The sequence below is a fragment of the Trichechus manatus genome, unplaced genomic scaffold (genome assembly GCF_000243295.1).
Source record: "Trichechus manatus latirostris isolate Lorelei unplaced genomic scaffold, TriManLat1.0 scaffold00016, whole genome shotgun sequence".
In the NCBI taxonomy this organism is placed as follows: domain Eukaryota; kingdom Metazoa; phylum Chordata; class Mammalia; order Sirenia; family Trichechidae; genus Trichechus; species Trichechus manatus.
The window spans coordinates 10,500,999-10,513,425 of NW_004443952.1; the positions used below are offsets into that span (position 1 = coordinate 10,500,999).

The following is a 12,427-nucleotide window of genomic DNA, read 5'->3' on the forward strand; positions in this document are numbered from 1 at the left end:
ATTTGTCAGATGCACAAGAAAAGAATGAAGCTTGCTCTAGGAAGAGCAACTTCTGCTATTTATTCCTTCCCACAGATATTTTTTTTTAATATCCTCCTCACCGTGTTACTTTTAATTTTGGCAAATCATGCAGAATTTCACCACTTTTGTTCCACACACTGAGAGAAAATTTCCCAGAACTCAAATTGTCATGAACTTAGCTTGATATCTTTAAAGCATCATCATCTGATGCTTGCAGGTGCTTCAAACTAAAATATGTAAAATCGAGGTCATCATCTTTACTCTTCTCACTTCCCCTCACAAAACACCAACTAACACTTTGTCCTGTGCTTCCTCCTTCAGTGAAACTTAACACCATTCTTTCTTCACCCACGTGGAAAATCTAGGAGCCAGCCTAGACTCTTCCCTCTTTCTCATCTGTCTCATGCAGTCCATCTCCTAAATACTTTTCTAATCTTTCCACACATCTCTTCCCCCCTTGTCACTGTCCTGACTCAGGCTCTCATTATTTCTCCTCTGGAATTTGGAAATAACTGATATTTTTGCCTTTACTGAGATCATTGTCTTCTTCCACTCTGTCACCAGTGTTCTTTATTAAATGAAAATCTGGCCAATGAGGGCAATGAAATAAAAATCTCATGGGCAAAGGAGTGAACATGGATCATTATTTTTTATAAGCTTAGCAGACTATTATAATGTGTAGCTAGGCTTGAGAACCAGTGCTGGACTAGAAAACTTCAAATGCTCTAGCCAGATATAGAAAGCCTTTATGACCTCGAACACCTTATCATCTGTCGCTTCTGCTTCTGACTTTACAATCAGTAATAAACTACTTCTTGTTGTTAGTTGCCACGTAGTCGATTCTGACTCATGGTGACACCGTGTGTGCAGAGTAGAGCTTGTCCATAGAGTTTTCAAGGCTATGACCTTTTGGAAACAGATCACCGGGCTGGTCTTCCGAGGTGCCTCTGGGTGGGTTTGAACTGCCATCCCTTTGGTTAATAGTCCAGTGTGTAACTATTTGCACCACCCAGGGACTCCTGAACTACTTGTATTTCACCTTACTTTCATACTGTTGCATATCGTTTCTAGGTTTTATGCCTTAAGTTTTGGGAATTCGTCCATCAGAAATGTGCTGGCAATATACAAACTACCTAAAACACTGGCCCTACTAAGTACCGTATTAGGTTATTCCCCATCTTGGTAGCTTCTGAGATCCAAGAAACCCCTAGTAGGTTTGAGTTGACTCCATGAGAACCTCCAAAATGGTTTGGAGCTTCTGTGCTTCTCTGTTTCCCATTTCCTTTTCTTTCTTGTTACCTTCCTGTCACCCAACTGTGAGTCCTGTGAAGCTCTTATAATTAGACTGGTATCATCTCGGAGCTTTTTGTAATGCCAGGTATCCACTGCTCAGAACATGCTTCCACGTTCTGCCCTGGAGGACATTTGCCCTGTTACTGTGTTATACTAGCCCTCAAGCATTGATGCCACCCACAATGGCAGTAGGTGGTGGTAGTCAGGTAGATGTGCAGTTTATCATGGGCTTTTACATATAATATCTCAGTTTGATGCAGGGCTTTAGTTCAGTTTGAACCCCTGCTGAGATTTTGCATTTCTAACAAGTTCCCTACTGAGAATTTGCATCTCCATCCCAGATAAACTGAATCAGTTTACATTTTAACAAGATCCCCAGGTGATTCTTATGTATAACTTCCTGGGAATTTGTTAGAAATGCAAATTATCAGCGGGGAACTTGTTAGAAAAGCAAATTCTCGGCAGGGGTTTGAACCTGAAGGCACTGGTTCAAAGCCCTAGTTTGATCCTCACTACACTATATGAAGTAGGTAGGAAGCTATTACATCTCTAGTTTATAGATGCTAAGATGGAGGTTCCTTTCATTCTTATTAACCCTCTTACATATTTGCACTTGACTCTACTGATTATGTGCTAAGAGGGTCTCCGATGCACATCTCAAATCCTACCATCTGACTGAGTTAGGACTAATTATTACTAAAGGATCTTGAGTATGGCTTGTGTTTTGTTTTTAGAAGCATAGGAAAATTCATATTTTGAGCAAACTTGATTTCAGAATAGTTACTCAGTGTTGATTACAAGCATAATCATCCTGGAATTTTCAAGGCCCTGTTTTCTCTTTTGTTAGTGCATTCTCACCTTTGGTCAGTTTGATCCTTGACACCTGTGTGAAAGAGAAGATGGGGAGAAGAGGGGAAAACTCCATATGATTCGTTTTAGATGTTGATTTTCTGAGGACTGTACTGTGACTCCCTTAATTACTTGATGGAGTCTTAAAGATCTAAACACAGAGTGTTGGGACAGTGCAGTGGGCCTAATCACAGCACTAAAACACAGTTTCTTTTAGCAAAGAAGGAAGAGGACTCCAAGTTCCTCAGTGAAGTGTTCACATATATTAACTCGTGTGCCAGGTCATGGAGTTTCTCACTTCTGTCTCCAATCTAGCAAGGCTTCTTGCAGTTTTGGTCTAAAAGAAAGGCCTATAGACTAGTTTCTAAGACCAATGATTCTCTTTGGAAAGACTTTGCTCTTTCTGAATTTTAAAATTAGAAGAAACTATAAACAACAAACAAGGAGCCCTGGTGGCACAGTGGCTAAGCGGTCAGCTGTTAACTGAAAGGTCAGTGGTTTGAACCCACCAGCTGCTCTGTGGGAGAAAGATGTGGCAGTCTGCTCCTATAGAGATTACAGCCTTGGAAACCGTATGGGGCAATTCTTCTCTGTCTTGTAGGGTTGCTCTGAGTCAGAATCGATTCGACAGCAGTAGGTTTATAAACAACAAATAACTGTATTTGAATTTTGTGATTTTTTAACAAAGTCAGATGACTTGAGTAATACGTTAAGAATAAGGATGCTCACTTTCTGCCTCCTGGAAGGGGAAAATGATCATTTTATTTAAAATTAATCTATTGAGATGCATGTCGCTGGTATCTAATCCAGCTTTGAATTTGAACTCAATTAGAGCTTTGATAAAAGAAAAGGGAAAAGAAACTTTAAAGAATGCTCTCCCATTCATGAAGGGCCAGTGTGTTTTTAGTTTCTGAGTAAATGGAATAATGGGACCATGCATTTTCCATCCAAGCATTTTCCACCCTGAGAATAATTCCTTTTCTGGCTTCTCAATGAATAATGCATTATTTCTGAAACCCAAGAGGCATTCCTTTGATTTTCCTTTATGTTTAGCTTTCTGAGTGATTTTCAAGCAAGGAAACTCAAGGACTTGGAAAGAATGCTTTATTAACATTTTCTCTTGAAGTTCAAATAGCTTCTTGGCTATTATCTCCTGATATTTGAAATATTTTTTTTCTCTCTAAGGAAAGTCTAAGGTATTGTATTTATTAGAAAATGAAGCACCTTGGACTGTCTTCAAAGTGAACAGCAGTTTAAAACCAATACGCATTTGTGTTGTAGAACAAAGAGCTTTATGGGGGTACTTTTCTCCATTCTTTATTTTCATTTCCCTTCTGAAAAAGTTCAAAAAAGAAAGCTCACATTCAAAACTGGGCTGTTTGGAGACTAAATCTCATTTGTTTACGTTTTGTAAAACTCGTTCCTTGAGGTAAGTCCAAATCCAAGACCCCAGTCCAAGCTTGTGTCCACCTAGGCCCCCCTCCATTTAAATACAAAGATTCCAATGGCCCACTTGGATCATCCTTATTCCCTGCGTGCTCACTGTGTAGCCTGATTACACATATGGTGCCTGTTAGGTGACATGTAGTGGGGCATAATGGTGCCCATGGGTCCCGTTGGCTCATGTCCTTTCAGCCAAAGAATCCCAGCAAATAGTAGGGTAGGTTTTTAATACTGTTTCACTAGGAGCCCAATGTGAGTGATTTCAAGAACTAAATAAAATGGAGTTAAGAATCTAATCTATATTTCCATTACTCTTACAGTTAGGATAGTTGGGGAAGAAAGAGAACGAAGCTGATCTAGATTAGTAAAACAGCTAAAGCATAAAATTTAGTTTAATATATTTAATTTTATTAGTTTCAAGAAGTGGAAGTATAATGCAGTATTTTCTGGAACATGGACTCTGATGGCAGCCTCTAATAGCAGAAGCTCTGGGATTGGTCTCCTGTCTTCCACTTTCTAGTACTGTGGCTTTGAGCAAGTTATTTAACCTTTCTGGGTCTCATGTTCTTCATCTGTACAATGGGAATAATAGTTTCTATATCATACAGCTATAGTAAAGATTACATGAGTTAATACTTGGAAAACCATAGAAAAACTATTGTGATTGTTGAATAAAAATAAAAGTAAACATACACGTTATTGGAAATTACTGTTTCCTAATAGGCCTATGCTACTGAGCAGATAATAACAATATTGTTGTTGCTAATATACACTGAGTAATTATTTCCTTAGCAATCATCTAATCCCTATAACAAACTTAATGAGGTAAATATGATCCTCTGTATTTTTCAGATGAGAAAACTGAGGTAAGAGAAGTAATTTCCCTAAGTTTACCCAGTTTATTAAATGGCAAAGCAAGGATTTGAGCCCAGGCAACCTGAATTCAGAAACTGAGCTTTAACTACACATTAAGGGACATTTGTAATTAATGCTTATCTTTTACCTGAAAACAGTTGTATGCCATTACAAACAGTGTCTTCATAAGTGGTGAAATATGTCTCTTGAATGCAGTTTTTATGTCTCAATTGCTTGTCAAACTCTTCATATTTTGCTCAAAATAGTCATCATTAGTATCTCATAAATACTCAGTTTTAGTAGTATCTGAATTAATGAGGTTTTATTATTTTGTCATCATTAAAACTTTTTCTGATTATTTCAGAAAATGAACATTTGATTTGAAATGATTAGTAGCTTTGAATCTCAGTATTTTTATGTTTAGATCACTAACTGAAAGTCTTTATGGTCACTTGTTTCATAATTATAGTTTTTCTTTTTCTTTTTTCTCTTCTTTTTGAATCCTCCTGATCCCTGTCCATGTCACTGTAGGTGCCTTTATCATCTGCTGGACTCCTGGACTGGTCTTGTTACTTCTAGACGTGTGCTGTCCACAGTGTAATGTTCTGGCCTATGAGAAATTTTTCCTTCTCCTTGCTGAATTCAACTCTGCCATGAACCCCATCATCTACTCCTACCGCGACAAGGAGATGAGTGCCACCTTCCGACAGATCCTCTGCTGCCAGCGCAGTGAGACCAGCGGCCCCACGGAAGGCTCCGACCGCTCAGCTTCCTCCCTCAACCACACCATCTTGGCTGGAGTTCATAACAATGACCACTCTGTGGTTTAGAAAGGAAACTAATGATGAAAAGCTGACCATCATCCATGGAGGGATGAAGCCTCCCCCTACCAAATTGCAAGGGCAAGGTGGGGTGTGAGAGAGGAAGAAAATAAACTCATGTACTTAAACACTAACCAACGGCAGTATTTGTTCCTGGACCCCACAACACTTGACATATATTGAAAATTAGCTTACGTGGCAACTCTCATCCTGATCCCCATTCCTTTGGAAAGTAGAAAGTGGAATCCTTATAATGGAATTCATGAATAGACTCTGGAGTGTCCATTTAGATGACACTAACTAGCCTTTAAAAGGTTTTGCGTGGTTTGGTGCCAGTCAGACTTATTGAATCCACAACTTCATTTACATACAGGCTCCCCCACTTCTTTTTTAATTCTTAAAGGATACATTTCATTTAATAAACGTGTTTACGCTGATCAGCATGCTTGTGATGGACAAGACTATAGCTTTTTTTTTTTTTAACTACCATAACTATTTTTTTCCTTATGTAGAAAAATTGTAAATTAGAATCATTTTTTTAGAAAGCATGCATATAATGTATGTATGCAGTAAGCCTTAAAAAATAAAAGGATACTAATTGTAAAATCTTGTGGAAAATAGAACCTAGATGTCAATGCCAGTACTTGTTAAGGTTATGAAGCAAAAAATGCTGTAGTCATATTATTACCTTTTTATTAAAGTGTTATATCAGTATAAACAAATAGGGAATGTACATTTATTACCAAAAGAATATGTACTCTAAAAAGTCATAGAAGATAAAAACCAAATAATATTGTTCCCACATATTATGATACCCAAGTGCATTCTAATGACCAGTGCATCAGAGGAATTTTTTAATAGCCTGTGTTTTTTTTTTTTTTATTGTAATATCATACTTATTCATTGTAGAAAACTCAGGGGCCTAAGGAGGATAACAAGCGCCCAGGGGCAATTTCTAAGTTGTTCCCCCTCCCCCCTGCAACTCAAGTGCCCAGGGACAGTCTCTTGTGTCCCTCCCACCCCCAAACTAGCTGCAGTGCGTAAGCAGAAATGCCTTCCCCCCTCTTGTTCAGCTGCCTCAGTCAAGGTGCCTTTCATATTTGTGATGCCTTGGAATGTCATTCCACACCTTGTCTGGTGCCCCCTTAGGCTTGTGCCCTGGGAGCAAGTCCTCCCCTCTGCCCTGCCCCTCGCTATACCTCTGAGAAAACTTAAAAAATACAGAAATGTATAAAAAAGAAAAAATAATTACTGATAATCTCACAACCCAGAAGTAGCCACTGTTAATAGATGTTTCCCCTTCTCTATGCCTATATGTGTATTATATACTTTCTTACACAATTGGGATCTTAGGGTAAACAATTTCATAACCAGTTTTTTTTTTTTTTTCTTCAGCACTGCCACATTTTCCTATGGCATTAAAATTTTTACAAAAACATAATTTTCATGGCTATATAGTATTCCATTTAATGGATGCCACTCAGTTTATTTAACCATATTGTTGACTATTTAGGTTATCTCTAATTTTCACTATTATAAATAATGTTTCAAAAATTTTGTGTACATAAAATTTTGTCCATATAATTGATTATTTACTTAGGACATATTCCCATGAAGGATTTTTGTTTGTTTGTTTGATTCAATGTGAAATGTCTTTTTCTGGTTTTACCTTTTATAAAAAGGGATTTCCTGCATTTGCACAGCCTGCATGGCAATAGTGAGGAAAGCCAGTTAAATTACCTTTTTACAAAAGAAACTCAGTGGCTACTTTTCTTGAGAGTGACTTTTTTATATAAGAAGTTGGACTAGACACAGTCAGCTGTTACAAATAACCAGGATACCCTAATAATTATGTCTAGTAATTCCAAACGTTGTTTGAGGGACTGATTATCCAGTTTCTTGGTAGCCGCAACTGTAATACAGAAATGAAGAAAATGCAAGGAATCAAATGTGCCAAAAGAATAAAGGATTATCATATTAAATAGCTTGGGTAGTATATATTCTCCAGGAATCTCTATATTAGCTGGTACCTGTTTAGTACATTGTCCAAATATACTAGGAAATGAAAACAGTTTGCTGCAGTAAGGAACCAGTGAAGTAACAGTCACAAAACAAGTATGGGAAGTCCAGACTACGTTTAAGAGAAAAATCTCCAGAAAAAGAATGGTGGTTTAAGAGAGAGGAAGTTGGTGTAAAGTCAGCGTTTGAGCAATGGGCAGACTGGTAAAGTGCCCACTGTGAAAAGGGTGTGAGAAATTCACCCACCAGTTAGCACAAAGGGGTTTGCACATACTTCATAGAAAATAGCATTCTATATTGGAAGTAAAAAAAAAAAATGAACTTGGATTTTTACTTGTGTGCTTATATTCTGAAGGAGATATGGACTATTTGAAATAAAAAAATATGTATACTAACTGGACCTTAATCATTGTCAGTCAGTGTTTGGTAATGTGTGATTAGTGGGGTTTCTCTTGTTGAAGAATCTTTGGACTTGTCTTGCATGGTCCTTCCCTCACTGACTTCCCGTTATTCCCTGCCACAAGGGCTGCTGAGCTCTGAGATGAAGCAACATGTGCTCCCACAGGCCAGAGCTGCTTTTTTTCAGCTTGAGTAATAAGTCTTTTCAGTGCCTTAGAATGGTGGTTTAATGTTCCATGAAAGGAAGAAGAAGGTGTTAGGACAATACTTGACTTCAACAGGATAACTGTTACAGTGAGTTTCTTTTGGAAAAACTCTGATTTTATTAAAAAAAAAAAAAACTAACAACTTTATGAAAAACTAGGAGTTTATATAGTCACAGTGGCCTTTATGCTTATAGATAACAAGATAAAATGTGTGTGTGTACATATATATCTTCTGATTATATGTGAATTTTATTCTTTTCAGTAATTCGAGTGAATGTCTGCGACTGGAAGGGAATTCTGAACCTTATATTTAGGTGGATATAAGATTGTTAGATATCAAAATGTCTTGGAACTCTTCCTCACAAATTAGCTTGTTAGGTGCTGTCAAGTCAACTAGCGACCCTATGTATAACAGAAAGAAACACTGCCCAGTCCTGCGCCATCCTCACAATCATTGCTATGCTTGAGCCCATCATTGCAGCCGCTGCCAATCCATCTCGTTGATGGTCTTTCTTTCTTTTGCTGACCATCTATTTTACCAAGCATGATGTCCTTCTCCAGGGACTGGTCCCTCCTGATAACATGCCCAAAGTACGAGAGACGAAGTCTCGCCGTCCTTGCTTCTAAGGAGCATTCTGGCTGTACTTCTTCCAGGACAAATTTGGTTGTTCTTCTGGCAGTCCATGGTATATTAGCTACAAATCCCCTCGTTTTATTATTGAAACCATAATTTCCTAGACACTCAGAACCTCAGCTAACTTTATGCAATTAGTCTTATCAGTCTTTCCTTTCTTTCCCAATTAACTGTTGCTTTAGTCTCCACTGTTCTTCTTCCCTTGTGATTTATTCCAATGTTCTCTCAACTTCTGAAAAACAGTAATTGTGTATTATTGTGTTTCTAATCCCTCACCTTAAGCCCAGAGTGTGCGCTTCTACTAGATAAATACTGTAGAAACACTTCTCTAACTGGGTCCCTTCACTGTACCAAGCTAAGCAGAACATTTTTGTGTGTAGATGTTTTGACACAAATTACTTTTTTAATAGCGAATGAGCTTCACTTGATCCCAAACCCTCATAAGGATTGGAATTTGTGGGTTAGGATTTAGCTACCACCTGACAGAAGAAATGTGTGTAACTAGGAGCCAGAAAGGGTCATGAATCTTCCTAAGCAGGGTCTGTTCACCCTCTAAGCATTCACCTGTATCTTGCAAAGTCTATGTATCAGATTCTCTAATTAGTCCCTTAAAGTTGTAATTCTCATATGTATAGATTCTTTGAAATTTATTTTATTTTGTTGTTGACAATATACACAACAAAAACATACACCTATTCAAGTTTCTACATGTACATTTCAGTGACATTGTTTACATTCTTAAAGTCGTGCAACCATTCTCACCTTCCTTTTCTGAGTTGTTCCTCCTCCATTAACATAAAATCACTCCCCTCTAAGTTTCCTATCTAATCTTTCAAGTTGCTGTTGTCCATTTGATCCCATATGGATTGATCTTAAAGGAGCATAATTCTCAAGGTAGACATTCTTTACTAGTTAAGCTAAACTATTGTTTGGTTTTAAGGAAACTTCAGGGGATATTTTTGGTTTACGATATAAAGATTATCTTAGGACAATAGTTTTGAGGGGTCGTCCAGACTCCATGGCTCCAGAAAGTCTGGATTTCATGAGAATTTGAAATTCTGTATTTTCCCCATTTTGATTAGAATTCAATAAAATTTGTGATCAAAATGTTCAGTAATGGTAGCCAGGCACCATCCAGTTCTGGTCTCATGGCAAAGGAGGCAGTTGTTCATGGAGGCTAATAATCTGCTTAATGATGTAACCTGTTCTATGCCCATTGAAAATCTAAAGTGTTGGAGAGGGGAGGGCAAATTAAGGCTCTTGGCCAAATCCACCTGTTTTTGTACAGCCTTCGCACTAGGAATGGGTTTTACATTTTTAAATAGTTGGGGAAAAATTTTTTCTAACACATGAAAATTATGCCAAATTTAAGTGTCCATAAATAAAGTTTTATACGAACACAGCCACACTCAGTTTATGTACTGTCTGGCTTCTTTTGCAGTACAATGGTAAAGATGAGTAATTATAACAGAGTGCATGGCCCCTAAAGTCTAAAATATTTAGTATCCGACCCTTTACAGAATAAGTTTGCCAACCTCTGATTTAGAGGATTCCATTTTCAATCATGTTATCCTCATTTGACTATGAATGTTCACTGGAACAGGAAGAAGCAATTGGGCCACAATATGATCTCTTAATCCAGCTATAGACTGCAGAGAAAATTCTCAACTATATTTTTTACACTAAAGATAAATTTTTTTATTTTCAAACAATTGCAGATTTACAGAAAAGCTTACTGAACTTACAGAACACTTTTCTTGAACCGTTTGTGAGTAAGCTGACAATATTATGCCTCATCACTGTGCGATTCCTACAAACAAGGAAATTGTCTTTTATAATCACAATAAAAAAACCAAAAAACCCATTGCTAAGTCGATTCCAACTCATAGCGACCCTATAGGAGAGAGTAGAACTGCCCCATGGGGTTTCCAAGGAGTGGCTGATGGATTTGAACTGCCAGCCTTTTCGTTAGCAGCCAAACGCTCAACCACTGCGCCACCAGGACTCCATAACTGCAATACAGCTACCACCACCAAAATCAGGAATTTGACATTGATGCATAAACTACCATTTAGGTCACAGACCACATTCAAGTTTCACAAAGTATTCCAATAATGTCCTTTATAGCAAAAAGATTCAATCTAGGATCATCGATTGTATTTAGTTGTCATCTCTTTAGTCTTCTTCAATCCTGAACAGTTCCTCAGTCTTTTCTTGACCTTCATGACTTTGCCACTTAAAGATCACAGGCCAGTAATTTTGTAGAATATCCCTCAATGTAGTTTTGTCTGATATTTTATTGTGATTAGATTCATTTTATTCATCTTTGACAAAATAACCCAGAAGTGCTGCTGTGATTCTTGTCATTGTATTCTATCAAGGGGCACAAAATGCTAATTGTGTCCTATTATTGATAATGTTAACTTTGATTACTTGATTAAGATCTGCCACATTTCCCTACTACTTTGCATTTGTATAGTGATTTACAGCTTACAGAAGACATTCAGATCATTTGCATTTTGATTTTTGCAATGACCCTCTTACACATGAGAAAACTGAGCTTAGAAGAAAAATTGGGGGCCTCATATTTGTTGTATATAGCATTATTTGACTTTTAATTACACATATTCTTTATATTGCAACCCATGCCTCATATGTATTTATCTATCTTGGCTGCTTAAACAAATGATGAATTCCTTGAGAAGAGGTACAATTTATTACTTTTTTTTTTTTAATGCTTTAAAGAACTTAACACAGTGAAAAGTAATAGAAGATAACGTGAGGTCATGAAGGGATGCATGAATTGTCTTGTGTGGTGCTCATGTTGTTGTAGTATGACCATATCCCAAGCTGGATAATAAGTTGTTGAGGGCAAGATAATTGTGCATTCTACTTTCTTTTTATGGTCCAAGTGACGGAACAAGACTAGAAATATACCTTTTACTAAATTGTTCTTATTTGAGAACTATAAGACCATAATTAGGTATAATAGTTGTTGTTCTTATCACTATCATTTATTCCTTAATTTATTCATTCACAAAGAATTTTTGAGAGCCCTCAATATACCAGGCCCTTAGGATACTGCTGTGAATAAGATAAGGTGGATCGATCTGTACTCTCATGGGGCTTAGAATTTAGTAGGGTGAAGGAGAAATAAACATGTAAATAAACAAGAATGAAATGACAAATTGTCTTTCGTGCAAGGAGGGAAAAATGGAATGACATAGAAACTAAAGGAAAATGAAAAGGATGGGGCAGGAGGGGAGAGGAACTTTTGAAAAGGTAGTCTAGGAAGGCTCCATCTTAGAACAGAACAGTCCTTTCAAAGCCCCTCACCTTGGGCCTGAGTTGCACAGAGGTGTGGCTCAGTCAAGTTCTTGAGCTTGCACCCACTCTGGTCATCAGTGCACATCAAAACACCCCAATAGAAAAACAGACATGCATTTAGCATATGTAGATAGGAATTTAAGGCAAGATGTATAAAACCTGGGGTGAGAGAGAACATCTCATTTGGGAAAGGAAAGCAAGTATCTACGTACTGTGAGAAAGGCTTGAAAGGCAGACAGGTTTTGAATGATTTTGAAAGTCATTTTATCCTGAGAATGATGGGGGAATGATAAAAGATTTAAGCAAATGAATGACAGTTTGGCTTACATCTCAGAATAAACTGAAGAGAATGAAGACTGGAGGCAAAATACAAGATCAGAGACTATGACATCAGTTGAGGTGAGAGATGAAGATGGCTGTCGAGTGCAGAGAAGGATGTATTTTAGAGGCTTTCAGGACTTGGTGGTGGTTTTGATAGGGACTTTTACCCACGTTCTGACCTTGAACACTGGAGGAATGGGTGTGTGATATGTTGAGATAAGCAACATAGGATGAAAAAA

General features: G+C 37.5%; 1 protein-coding gene across 1 annotated transcript in view; it reads left to right on the top strand.

Moving 5' to 3' along the window:
* The window catches only part of LPAR1 (lysophosphatidic acid receptor 1), a 78,246-nt gene extending 72,106 nt beyond the window's left edge, over window positions 1–6,140 (top strand). Inside the window, exon 3 of the mRNA XM_004372169.2 lies at window positions 4,993–6,140. Within this exon, the coding sequence (XP_004372226.2) occupies window positions 4,993–5,291 (299 nt within the window). The 3' untranslated portion in view covers window positions 5,292–6,140. The remainder of the gene's footprint in view (window positions 1–4,992) is intronic.
* The last annotated feature ends 6,287 nt before the right edge of the window (window positions 6,141–12,427 follow it).